Below are 13,597 nucleotides of genomic sequence, written 5' to 3' on the forward strand. Positions count from 1 at the left end.
CTCTCTGTGTTATACCATACATATTACTGATTAAAGGCTGGTTTCAGCTCTAGATATGCTGTTATATAATGTTATACAATGTCACAGGTGTGACATATCTCCTAAAAAGGAAAATTTTGCAGTTGAACAGCAGAATCATCAGAGAATGTCACATATTGTCACAAAATCAAAGTTGTGTATTGTAACTATATAAACAACTTTCATTAAGTAACCTGCAGTGACAACTCAATAAATGTGTTAGCACTGACCCATTACTAGCTCATGTGTAACTGATGGGCCTCTATCTCCATAGCTACTTGAGCTGAAAGCATGAATTAAGTACCAGCAGGAAGGGTCTCAAAAGCACTATTGATTGGTGAGATATTTTGATTACTATCAGATGATGTTATTACTATATTGACTATTCAGTTATCAAAAAGAGAATATTTAGTACTTTAAGAATATAAGATGGCCCACTAGTGAGTTTGGCTACTCTGACATAACCCTCTGGTGTGTATCTTCCTAGGTTTTAGTGAATATGGCACTGAGAATGCAATACATTGACTCATCAGTGGTATTTGATTTCCATCACCTCTGAAAGATGAGCACATATCTCCAGCTAGCCTTGGTGGATCAAGCTGGGAAAGAAGTCATTTGGAAGGTATACTATCCCACTATCCTTGAGCTCCTTCAGCGATGTTTCTTATCACCATTACGTTGATTTATTCACTGCTAAGCATGCCTGAATACTAAGTTGAGCAGCATTTTGCTGATATCCTGGGACTATATGCATGGAATCTCATGATCTAAGTTGATATGGTACCATATAACAGTCCCCCACACCTCTACTCATTTTTAAGTACGCAGCAAGTTTGAGGGTCATTCAATTCCCAGGGACCTCAGTATATAACCCAGGATAGAGCTATGCTAAAAGGGTAGGGGCACTATTTACTGGGAGGTGCATGATACCCCTACCAGTTGATGTACTCAAATCAATGAGATTCACAAAGGTTATCAACGAGTGAACTCATCATTTTTGGGATAGATAACACTGATAATGGTACTGTAAGAGATCCAGAATAGCTATGGGGTTGATTCAAGTGCTGGACAGGTTCATTTGAAGGTCCATACAACTTTACATTGATGTCTTAGATCATAATTGAAATTAATTTCTGACCAGTTGTAATAGCGAAGACACTCTCTTTTGCTCTACCTACCCTCTCTTTAGCTACCTTCTGTAACACATGCCAGAACCATAATGGATTATAGTATGGGGTCCTATTAGACATCCAAATGTCCTCATACATGCATCTCAATGTCCAGTACTCAGTCTATAGACCCCACCATTCATGTAAACCAGTTCTGCACTCAACTCATCTTGAAATATTCATTCCAATTCATCCTCTGAGAATATATAAAGATCAATCAGAGTATATGGGTAGATGTATACACCTCATTTGCCCAGTTTTACATATTTAATCTATAATCAACTAGCAGATTATAGTTGCATTGCCAATATGATGTGCAGTACTATTTATTATAATAATGGGGAATCACAAGATTTTCCATGCATATAATGTGATGTGAGGGATATAATCCCATAGGGGGACCCCTCTGTATGCTTCCTACCCTTATTCTATTGAGGATCCATCATGTATATGTGAGTTATTGGAAGATTGGTATGATAGGATATATGTCATATATAGAGGTAGATATGATACCTAAAATTATGGGGAGGTCCCATATCTATGATGAACATCTATGAGATTAGAATGCCACTTGGATCATGTTTATCCATGAATTCCTGAGCAAGATATCAAGGGATCATTGTGTCTGATCAAATTTGAAATATGAAAACAGAAGAAAAGCAGTGTGATATCCTGATGTCACAATATACAACTGATGATCACATTGGGGCATCTTAAGCCTATATAACTAGCTACCTACTAGTACAATAACCTTCTGGATTCATACAGAAGTGGTGGAGATATTGCAGCATCAATGCATGTGATGAATTATCATATAATGATATAGGTAGACCAATAACAGTTCATTGTTAAGAAAATTGATCTTATCCCTCAGGTACCCTGAATAGCGCTTTAATCACCTATGCAAGTTGTCTACTTGATGAGATATTGCTGTATCAGGTATAGATCAGCTAATGATTGGCTCGTGCCAACACAATTATTCAGCTGGGACTATAAATCACTTAATGAAATTTGTTCATATGCTCAAAATACACAACTTTGGTTTTGTGACGATCTGTGACATTCTGATAATTGTACAGTCTTAAGGGGATTATTTATTATCATTTATTGTAGAATACACTTATATGATAGCTTCTTTATAGCATTACATATGAGTGTCACATATTCTGCATTCATAATTATCAACTGACAAAATTTCCTTTTTAGGAATTTGTTCCACACATGTCACACTATGTGACATTGTAACTAAGACAATAGGATCTGATCTTCTTACACAGTATACTTTAAAGTTTTTGCTTATATATGACTATTATTACCATTCATATCAAACTTGCTAATTTAGGAAACTAACTTAGATAGCAGTGGATTATTGCAGCATTAGCAGCGTAGAAGGGACTTAGCGCTCAAGAACTTGAGAACTTAGAGATGTTGCAGAATTATTGGGGTATTTATTGCAGCATAGGGCATTTGGGGTCATCCCTTCATATTAGAATGTACAGCCCAGCGGGCCGTTCATTCTAATATGAAAGGATAAGTGGAATTGGTAGGTGATATGGCGGAAATCCAGCGTGTCCGGACCTTCGCCGACATAGTACTGGTGCTACTCGCAGGGAATAGCGTCGTCCTGGAGTTGGGATCGATAACAGACGCAAGGAGAGCTCTAGGATTCCTGGAGCGCGAAATGCAATGGGTCTCCATCGACTACTTGGACCGAGAAGGGTTTGATGCTATCACGGGCTTCGTCACGGACACCTATAACCGGTTGGAATCCCGCCAGGTTAGGGAGAGAAGATTGCGTCGTGAAGCAGACCGGCAAGCTTCTCTTTTGAAAGTGACAACGACGGAAGCCTCTAATGTGCCAATTGCGTCCGGCTCGACACTACCCTCGGTGGACCCTCTTCTTCCGGTATCCACCACTGTTCCAGAAGGGCGCTCATTGCTCTTGTCTCATTCGAGTTCGCTCCATACAGCTGGTCCAGATACAGTTTCTTGCCATTCACCCCCGGCAGCCGTCCAGCCGGAGCCATTACTGCCTGACGGGGTCTCGGAACAAGTGCCACCTGCCCTGGGCAGCGAGTTCGCCCCTCAAGAGGAGGAGGCAGGCCAGTCAAACATCGAGGACGCGAGTCCTGCGGCGGACAGCATAACGCTCGCTACGAGAATGGGAGTGCGTTTGGAGGAGAGGATTCGCAAGAGATCGAAGCATAATCCGAGCAAGCTGCGGAGAGACGAGCGACGTCAAGTGGAGAGGGAGATACGACTAGGTCGAGGAGCTAACTTGGCCCCCTTCTCGCTAGGGTCTCACGAAATCACTCTCAGCATTGTGCCGCCAGCGATATCGGGGACGGCTTCAGTGATTCAAGATGAGGAGGAGCGGCTAGCGCCTGCCGACCAGACTTCATTCATGCTGGGAACACATACATTGACAACTCCAGGTGGTGGGAATGTAGAGGTTTTGCGGATTCCGTCAGACCTCGCTTCCCCTCTGGTTACAACGTCAGAACCCAGTATGGAGGAAGTATCCGACTTCCTCGACAGCGTAAATCACGAATCAACAAGCTCACCCAGGCTCGAACCCGCGGTCGCATCAGCGATGGACGTGCCCATGCCACCTGCTGGAGTTGCGGCAAACCAAATTATTGTCAACGGAGTCGTGACACAGCTGGACGCTCATCCATGGTTCGACGTGCCCTTCGGAGTCCCCACCAGCGTCCAGCCTTTGCCTCAAACTATGCAGATCACTGAAGAAACGGTTGACGAGGGCGTGGCGATGGACGTGGATGAAAGCGAGTCGCAACTCACGCTGGATGGTATCGCTGCTTCGGCGCCTTGGGCAGCGTCAGTGCTAGGCCGATCCCGGGACGAGAAGAACACATGAACGACTCTTTGTCGTGGGGGGCTCTGTGACGGGTACCGCCAGATATACGACTCAGAACCGTTCCAACGTTATCAGATATTAGCTATCACATGATCTCGAGTAGTCACAAGCAGTCACTAGTCTTGTAACAGTAAACGTGACCAGTGTCACGCAGCAGCAATCTTAACCAAGTCCTTCTTCCTCTTGTGTCTCGTCTTCCTCTTGCCTCTTCCTCTTCTCGCGGCCCCGTCCCGACTGCCTGAGTACGCGCACCTGCTCCCTCCCGCCGTAGGTTACGGGTCAGCTCGCGGACAACCATTGGATTCCAATGGCTGTCTGACTTATCATCAACCTCTTTTCTCTTCCCTTCCGCCCAGCGTAAGCCCCTCGAACCACAGCGTCACACGGAGAGTCCGAAGCAAAACCGAGTGGCTATCACAACACTATATCGGAGTGAGCGACTACACGTCTTGCAGGCCGAAAGCAAGTCTGAATAAATACATGAACTCCAACGGATACGTTCGGAGAAGCTGAAGGTGATAAAGGCTTAGAACGAGGAGGGAGTCGGATGAGAGCGGAGAGCGAGGCAAGAAACGTTAATAACGAAACTGAAGTACAGGAGTGTAGAGTATGAGTATTTATACTAAGTGGTAAACATAAGGCATATGACCTTGCAGGGAGATCCGATGTGGTCCGCAGGATCTCCCTGCGGGTTAAGTACAAAGGCATAGTAAGTAAGGGGAACAAGAAGACATACACGAGGCAAAGGAAACAAGGCGAACGCCTAACGGATATAAGTAAACAAACCAAAGACCAAATGGGTAAAGATCCAAGTTGATGGGCGGAGAGTCCGAACAGGTCCGATAGAGTCTGCGTGCAGATTAACTGTTTGAAGGGAAATGCTCAGATACCTTCATCGCGTAAAAACCCTGTTGCGCTCCAAGGAGAACCCTCGGAGCGTCCGAAGATGCACGGGATATAACACCACCTGCACATACTGCAGTCACACTTCGAGCATACAATATACTAGCCTTATTGCATGACATGCTATGCACACTGGCCAAAAGGGCATCTTTATCTAGCATTAGTCAATTAAAGCTCCCAAATGTTTCAGCATTGCTGTCTCATGCTGAGAAACCACTTGAAGATATGCAGAATGAAGGTGCTGTAAGAGCAATAGTCAGGATGAATGCTTTCGTTCTAGGGCTTTGTTTTTATAGGTGGAATAAAGGAAAGTCTGTTCCAAGACAGCTTCAACAAAAGGGCCCAGAAGATTTTCCTCAACTGGAGGCAGATATTCGGGAAATTGGCTTTGACTCTCTAGATAACTCTCCAGAGGAAAATCAACAACTGCTCAAAAAGATGATCAATTGGCAAGTTGTATTTGGTTAGTTTTAGGCATCCACTCATGGCTATAATAAAGGTCACCAGAGGCTCATTATGAGATGCTAACAGGATACAAGCCTAGGCAAACTGCCAATGAGCTTGGTCTTGAAAATCATATTCAAACACTTCAGACACAAATTACTGCAATGCAAGAGCAATCAATATCAAGGCTTGCAACATCAATATTAACAGAGGCAAAATGAAGCTGACACTACTATGAAAGCTCTTGAGACTAGCAAAGAGGACTGGCGAAGTCAATATTTTCAAGCAGAATTAAAAATGTGGGTTTAATTATTTAGATAGTCTCTTCTTTACTAACAGCTGTGGTAGCCAGCAAATGGAGATCAATCAGCAAGCCTCTGAGGAGAGAAAGTCATTTATACTTTTTTTAGAAAAGCCGTGCTTTACAGGAAGAAAACTCTGACTATAAAAGTAAAGCATTATAGAAACACATCAGGCAGACTATGAAAAAATCTGAGAGCGAAAACCACAGACCGAGCTTGCTTGACGCCGCTTCAACCAGATTACAATTATCAGTGTTGGGATCTGGAGTGCAAGGGACGCCATAATTATGCTGAGGCGCGAAGACAGTCCCTTCATTAACCGCCGCTGGCTTAGCACAGTTGTCAGTGTAAATCACAGCCGTCTTGGAACAATTCAAGTGCCAAAATCCGAGCCTCGCCGATTCAGTATGCTCCCAATGCTGGCTATACGTTGGCTGAGAGTAGACGATAGGTGGAAAGCCAGGCGCCGCTGATGCCGACATGTGCTGAGACCTCACCCCATATGGTGGATTCTATGCAAAAGAAGTGGGCAGCAGGGCTCTAATGCAAAAGATGTGGGCAGTTTATGCAAAAGATGTTTATTGCCTCATACGGCCATAAAAGACAGACCTATTGATGCTATCAATAGGTTTGGGGTTTCCCATCAGTCGATCACTCGGTTTTATTCAGCCATCACTAGATCAAACCTGCCTTACACTGCCGAAGCCCTACATCATTCGACAAAAGGACCGTAAAAATTGGCAAAAAAAAGACTAAAAAATATATTTGTGCACGTGACTACCAATCGTCGATTTCTCCCATTAGCAGCAGCTCCTCATCACTGAAATTACCCTCGTCTGCGTCAAAATCGTCCCGCTCGATAGTGCCATCAATATCCAACTCCTCCTCCGAAGAACTTCCCACCGAGGTCAGTTGTTGCGACACGATATCGGCAACAGAGAGATGATGTCCTTTCCGACGCATGCCTGTCTTGAGCTTAGGCTCTGTCCGCACTATCTCAGCCCGCCACGCTAAAGCCCGGTACATGTCGACATGCTGGACGGCATATGCGATCATGCCTTCAGCATCGTCTAATGTGATAGCACCGAGCGGAACGGCTTGGCCCCTCAGAGGCCACAATCGTTCCTCGTGAGCAAATGATTCGGGCAGCCGGCGCCACTCTTCTCGCAAAAGCGCGACCTCTTCATTCCAGCGTCGTACTCGGGCATAAGCCTTGGCCCATTCAATGTGCAGCGCTAAAACTGTGTGAGCAGCAGATAATAATATCAATATCAGCCTCACCTTCTTCCATCTCGACATCTGACCCTGTCATTCCAGCCAGTGTCCATATCCATGACACAACCCTTCGGCTTTTGCCAGCGCGAACCGCTGTCCCTTTTGGCGCCGGCATCTTCTTGTTGGCAGATTTCTTTCCGCCCAAAGTCGCAGACAATGTCAAGTCGATGTCGTCCTCAGCGTTGTCGTCAGTTTGAACTTGATGTATGTTGAGCGGAGTAATTCCAGCTTCACGAAGCTCTCGTTCTTCTCGTGCACGACGTATTTCAGCTTTCTGGCCTCTCATGTTCTTCTTCGCCAGCTCGTCGGGGTCTTCCAGGCATCGGATGTCCTCCTTGCAAAGTCTTCTCCAGCCCACGTTCGCTTCAATACCATCGTGGAGGAGAACCAGTGCTAACCACGCTGCCTGATACTTCTTCGAATGAAGCAGTACCTGGTTCTCATTTTCGCGCCACCAGCGACCGCGAGCACGTATTCATCGACTGATTTCGCGAGTGGTTTGTCTTGTAGAGAAGGAGACGGTACTTGACGAGTAACTGGTTTCGCAAGCCTGCCAGGGCCGCGCGGCATTGAGCGTCTCGCATGGATTTCTCGATTTCGACCAATCCGTCATGACAGCCTCCATTTCCTCGTTGCGATGCCGTCAAGGCGGAAGGTGGCAACAGAGGAACATCCTCTGGTAGAGCAGTTTCCGATACTTCGAGGTCCTTGAGGTGTTGTAAGGCCACAGGCATATAAGTGGCTTGCAGTTGGCGAATCTTCGAAATGCGTTTATTGAGACCTCGTCGAAGGCGACGAAGATTAATTTTCATCGTTGTCGATTTGGCCTTTTTCAGCTCTGCCAAACCTGCTACTCGACGCCTGGAAAGGGATTAGAACGGGGGGGGTGTTGCGGAGAAAAGCAGGACTTACTGCTCGCCTTCAAGCTCCAGCAAATCAGCCATAAAGCTGACTGGGCTGATCTCATGGATGCGTAGCTTGCCCGCCAAAGATCTGGCATCTTCTGCCATCTCCAACATCTCGCGAACCTTGACTTCACTTAAGCCTACAACCAGTCAGTCAGAAATAGAGAACGGCATCATGAAATGACTGACCATCGACTTTTCCTTCGTAGGGATTAGGTTTTGTACCATCCTTCTCGTAGTCATCCACCATAGCTTTCCATTGTGGAACACGCTCCGCCTGGTTGAGCGAGAATTCTTCGAAAGCGGCCTGCTGAACACTCTGCTCGTGTAACGCTGCATCGAGGCGCCCGTCGAAGAAGGGGTGCTATTAAAGGGAGATAAGTTGACAATTAGTGTGGTAAAATAATCTCACAAACCTAGTCCCAAGAGCTTGGACCAGTTCCAGAACGACCAATGATCGTTGAGTAAGTCGGACCTTGCACCAGGCCCACTAACTTGCGTACTTGCAGTGAGGCCTCCAATCATGCTCCAGGGTCGTTCAATTCCCTCGCCATCCGTCTGCCCACCACCAATTGTGTAGTTGAAGGAATAAAGAAGTTGACAAGCGGTTGTGTGTCTGAGGATGTGAAGTTTTGGGACCACGAAGACGAAAAGCTTCATGAAAACTTCAAATACGAGAAGCAGACGGAGCATCGGGGGTAGCTTTCGAAGGCGTTCGAAGAGATTCTTCCACCATTGACATGCAATGTCATAAGAGACGAAGCTTTCGAAGTAACGGGTGCAGGTGGCGAATTATCGAGCCAAAGATATAGTCCATGTTACCGTAGCTTAAATATGGTCAGTCAGTCAATCAAAGTGACGCAAAGTAAGAGTGCGCACCGTTCTCCTGCTTGTAGGTCGCCAACGCCTGAGGGCTGTACGAATTCGTGCCGGGCGCAAACCCCCATGCCGACTCCGGTTGCGCTATACCCCCGGGAGAACTTGGTATTGGCATAATCAAGAGCAGCCGTTTGAAACCAGTACAAGTGCTGATCTAAAAATAATTTGAGTCTCGACAGGCTGTAGACAAAAAAGAAATGACATACTTCTTGCTGGTCGCCAACCTGAAGCAGATACTCTTTGTATGGCCCCCACTCGACCATATACGCCCATCCGTCGCCGAGCGCTGGGTCTCTGATTTCGTTTGAGAAAGCGTGGCGCTTAAGACGGAAACAAGCATCCATGGCGAGGAAGAAGACATAAAGACCGCTAAAATGTTTTGTTAGCGCCAAAGAAAGCTAAATGAATTTGAAATGACTCACGCTTGCGACGGAGGAGCATTTTGTCAGTCATCAGGTAAATTAACTCCAGGACGCGGACAAGCAGGGCAGCGAACAGCCAATTCTCCTGGCGTTGTCCCCAACATGCCCCTTGAGTCATAGCCACGACCTGCGCGTTTGAGAGAGAGTAGATGTCGGTATTCGCGTGCGATGCGAAGAAAGACTTGATAACGGTCCGGGGGTTTAACACCCATAGCATTGGTTTCGGTCTCCAATGAGCGATAGAAGTCCCACCCCGTGATCTTCCCATGTAGCGTCAGCAAATGATAGCGCTTCGAGACATTGGATGGTTGTGCAGGTTTGTGGGGCGTCAGTCGTAGCAGGGTAGAAGCCTGCACGGAGAAGTTGTATATGATAGGTGTCGTTGGACCAGCGACAGCCACAGTAGTCAACAGAAACTTGATGAATTCCATTGTGGTGCAAGATGACGAAGTCTTCTCGGGTGGGAATAGGTCGATCACAAGTTTTCGTGGGCAGGGTGGCCGACTTGAATTCGAAGGCCCAAAGCCTTGAGTGAGGATGGAACAAAACGGGCCGTATTCCAAGACTAGATAAAGAGCCCGAGTCAGTTTGTGGGTATGCGCAAAAACAAGTCTTGACATACCTCTATCGCGTGAAGAGGATTGTGGATGTGGACGTCGACGCAACAACGTTGACACCACATTCCTCTGCCAAAACAGCTTTTGCAGCGATACAGCGGTTCGGATTCTCCGCAACTAAGGCATTTCTCGTTGGAATTGCCCCTCCCATGGTGCCAGAGTAGAATCCTCAGATACTCGTCACGGTGGTGAAGCATCCATTTATGGAGAGCGGGGTCCTGAAGATAGATATTAAAGTCAGTTTACATCACGAAAAAAGATTGGGAACGCACCGCGGGCCGCAAGACTCGAGGCAGCTTTGAATTCTCCTCCTCTCCCGCCTCTGCTGGGTCTTCGGTCCAGTCATCATCTCCACTCCCCATGAGATATGCATCCGCGCTGATGTCCAATACCGAAAGCAGCACTGCTTGAGGGTCCATAGACATACTCGCTGTTCCAATAAGTAAGCACCAATCATGTCTGTATATAGTCCCCTGTTGCTCTATAGATTTCATACTTTAGTGATGGCTACCTGGACAAATTCTGCATTCTTCCTCAAATTTTGGACTTATCTAGACAAGGATCTGTTCTCTTAGAAACAAAAGATTCAAACTGGAGAAGAATGTATGCAATTCTAAGATTCTGCTACAGTAACACCACCTAAGGGTATGAAATTCAGCTCATGGATTCCCCTAGAAAGAAGATTCCTAGACATAAAATTTTGTTTTGTAGACATTCTTTGTTTGGTTGAGAAACACAAATTAATGTCCTGAGTTATGCAGAGGCAAGCAGTAATATAGCCGAAATCTGCAACTTTTATAGACTACATCCCTGAAAGAATGTTATATAGCTTAGGAGCCAATACTTGAAATTGGCTAAAATGATAGACCAAGGTTGAAGATTGATGTAGGTAGATGCCATCAAAAATTCTGTCTGATTGCATCATCATAACACACAGAATAATATCATTGGTGCTTACTTATGGGAACAGTGAGTACGAAGGCGTTTCAGAGGCGATGGTGGTGCAATCGTAACCGGTTGGGAGAAAGTCCGCCGACTGTCCCCGGAAACCCGCTCTATTGCTCCATCGACGGGGACATTGAAGGTGGAGGGCCAGAGTAGATGGGAATGACATTGACGTTGTCATTTGGGGAGGGGGACCGGCCGCGTTTGGCTTGCTGCCTGCGCTAAGACATGGCAGTCAACAAAAGGCAGATGGTCACGTGCAATCACACACGCGTCAGGCTTGCACACGGAATTCAGATTCTGAAGCTAATGGGACATGACAGAGTAGTAAGACGAGTGATATATAGCAAGAAGATAGCTAGTGGTTGCCTTTAAGAATCATTCCTCCAACAAATATTGGCAAAAGTAGAGACGCGCTGCAGTACGAGCGTGCCAGCGCCAGTTGCACATGAAAAGAGTATGCTCCCTCGGATATTCTTCAGGGTTGTACCTTTCCACCCATTGGAAATGTGTGCACCAACGGCACATGGCAGCTTCGTATACGGAGACCTGGTGGGCATGAGCAACATCCCTTTCTTGACATCATAGACCAAACCTGGTGAGCACGAGCAGCCTTGCTCTTTGGCGGCACCAGCTTGAGGTGCTGACGGAGTGTCTTTTCGGCCCGAAGCTCGGAATTTCGATAGTACCCATGGAGGGCCACTTCAAGACGATGAGTTTCTTGCTCGTATTCCCTCGTGAAGCGCTTGACATTTTCATCCGTTGTTTCAGGAGCATTGTGCCAGAGAGGGAACGAGACCCAGCCGTGGATATCACTAGTCTCCAAATCGAAGTCCCGGTCGAAATAATGCATGAATCCCTTCTCGTCATGGTAAACCTCAAAGTGGGCATGGTCGAGGAGGAGCGCAGGCGGTAGAGGAAGTCCCAGGGGCTTGGCCACCTTTCGCGAATGACAATGACTGTCATATGCTTGAGAAACAAGAGCTCCCCTGAAGAATAAGATGAAGTCAATCTCAAATGGTCGATAATATTACTCACCTGGTACTTGACCGATACTTTTGTTGACGCAATCGGTGGGCTTCCTTCCTTTCAGCATCAGAGTGGTATTTGGTAGGCGCCATTGAACGAGCTCAGATGGGATCCACGAGCTTTTGTTGCGTGGTCCCTAGGTCGCGTTCGTGGTCAAGACAAACAACAGGGCAGAGGCAAAAGGGAGTAGTCACACGTAACGACACCAAATATCGGTACGAGTATATTCAAGCAACAATCTAAGAACACAAAGGGAGTCTTCTGAGTCTGAGGTCAACGTAGATTGGATGCTAGACCTGCAAGACAAGTTAGAGAGGGAGAAAGAACAAAGTGCAAAGATACCTTGAGGTGACAACGCTCTGTGATGAAAAGTCGAGAAATGGCAACTGATATCGTAACTGGAAGTGGTTTCACTCGGAAATGCCATTGAGTAGTCATGCATTCGAGTAATTTCAGTATGAGTTTCGCCTTTCTGGAGACTGCTGGAAAGCATAGAGTAAGCGGGCCGGGGAATGATGGAGGAAGTTGGTCGAGAAATAAAGCACCTGTCTCCAGACCTAGTGGCGGCAAGAGGCTGTCGATAGCCATTATGGACTTGCATATGATGCGGAGATTGTGTTGCGGCAAGTATAGGCATCGATGTAAGATGTGGTAGATGATAAGTGTGTGAAGGAGTGACGATCCCATCTAGTACTTTACCCCACATGGGTTGGAATTCGTTGTATCGCAAAACCGCTGTTATCTTGAGCACACACAACATATATATATTTTGAAAGGGGCACACATATCTAGTATAGGTGAGGTCTTTCTAGATTTAAATATCATCTCTAGGTAATTCAAGCTGGATCGCGACATTTCCGTGACATCAGCTTGGGGTCATATCTCCCATTCGGAAACCAAATCTTCATTCGCTTTTGACATTATCGCAAGCGGGCACGCATGTAAAACAAAAGAGAGATTTTTTCTCATTTAAATTGTGTTTACAGAATATTTAAACTGAAAACCTGCATTTCCGTGACATCAGCTTTGGGTCACCTTGACCACCCTGCACGGGCTGCACCCCGAAACTGGTATTTTCACATAATCAGAGGCGGGCAGCCACTAGGCAACTAATTGGACACTTGAAAATGTATGGCGTGTCGTAGGCAAGACACAGGCCATGAAAGTGAGAGCTTTGTCATACTGATGACACACCACTTGGAGAGCGAGCGAGCGAACTAAATTTCTCATAAATCAGTGTAGATTCAAGAAGGTTATTAATTGTTACATTTACGGCGACACAGAGTAAGCAAAAAAGGTAGCAAGATGAAGTAGGTACATGGGAAACGAGGTAGGTCAAGTTTACCATGAAAAAGGGCTGGCCGTTGTGTTGCGCAGCAGCCAGTCTTCATGCTCAGATGCATCGTCCTCGAGTGATTGCAGCAAATCGCGCTGCTCGTCGATGGCATCCATAGCCCGTCGCAGGACAAGCTCAGCTTCCAAGTCCTCCTCCTCCACCCACAGCCGCCCAAGTTCGCGTCGCCTGTTCCAGAGCTGAGAGCGATGGGCGTGGGCAAGTTTTTGAGCCCCGCCGCAGGCTAAGCAAGGTTTGTCGCTTGTCTACATTACAGAGTCAAGTCAGCTTCAGTGAAGTTTCCAGCGGTAACAACACACCTTGATAACTAAGGCATTCGATATACGCTTGATATCTTGCAGCAGCGGCTGGGCTGGAGAACAACTTGTTCTGGGTCTTGAGCGGCACGTCGGCTGCCAGCAGGGGACCCATTTTGTTAGTCGCGGGCGAGAGGTTGAGTTTCGGTGGCAGCGGGGCT

The 13,597-nt window shown here is 46.6% G+C and overlaps 4 protein-coding genes across 4 annotated transcripts; all 4 read right to left on the minus strand.

Moving 5' to 3' along the window:
* Positions 1–6,491: 6,491 nt before the first annotated feature.
* Positions 6,492–8,587, minus strand: MIND_00680200 (CxC2 domain-containing protein; the record flags this gene model as incomplete). Its single annotated transcript, XM_037363513.1, has 6 exons — positions 6,492–7,019; positions 7,081–7,395; positions 7,445–7,850; positions 7,902–8,034; positions 8,084–8,258; positions 8,390–8,587. The coding sequence occupies 6 exons, from the start codon at positions 8,585–8,587 to the stop codon at positions 6,492–6,494; spliced, it is 1,755 nt and encodes a 584-aa protein (XP_037219157.1).
* Positions 8,588–8,686: 99 nt separating this feature from the next.
* Positions 8,687–9,117, minus strand: MIND_00680300 (CxC2 domain-containing protein; the record flags this gene model as incomplete). The annotated part of the gene is made up of 3 exons (XM_037363514.1): positions 8,687–8,721; positions 8,774–8,927; positions 8,980–9,117. The coding sequence occupies 3 exons, from the start codon at positions 9,115–9,117 to the stop codon at positions 8,687–8,689; spliced, it is 327 nt and encodes a 108-aa protein (XP_037219158.1).
* Positions 9,118–9,218: 101 nt separating this feature from the next.
* MIND_00680400 (CxC2 domain-containing protein) lies at positions 9,219–9,626 on the minus strand (the record flags this gene model as incomplete). Its single annotated transcript, XM_037363515.1, has 1 exon — positions 9,219–9,626. The coding sequence occupies one exon, from the start codon at positions 9,624–9,626 to the stop codon at positions 9,219–9,221; it is 408 nt and encodes a 135-aa protein (XP_037219159.1).
* A 193-nt stretch (positions 9,627–9,819) lies between these two features.
* MIND_00680500 (CxC2 domain-containing protein) lies at positions 9,820–10,237 on the minus strand (the record flags this gene model as incomplete). The annotated part of the gene is made up of 3 exons (XM_037363516.1): positions 9,820–9,881; positions 9,931–10,030; positions 10,085–10,237. The coding sequence occupies 3 exons, from the start codon at positions 10,235–10,237 to the stop codon at positions 9,820–9,822; spliced, it is 315 nt and encodes a 104-aa protein (XP_037219160.1).
* Between the last annotated feature and the right edge of the window lie 3,360 nt (positions 10,238–13,597).

The sequence above is a fragment of the Mycena indigotica genome (assembly GCF_014461135.1).
Source record: "Mycena indigotica strain 171206Taipei chromosome Unknown Mind.scaff0006, whole genome shotgun sequence".
Lineage (NCBI taxonomy): Eukaryota > Fungi > Basidiomycota > Agaricomycetes > Agaricales > Mycenaceae > Mycena > Mycena indigotica.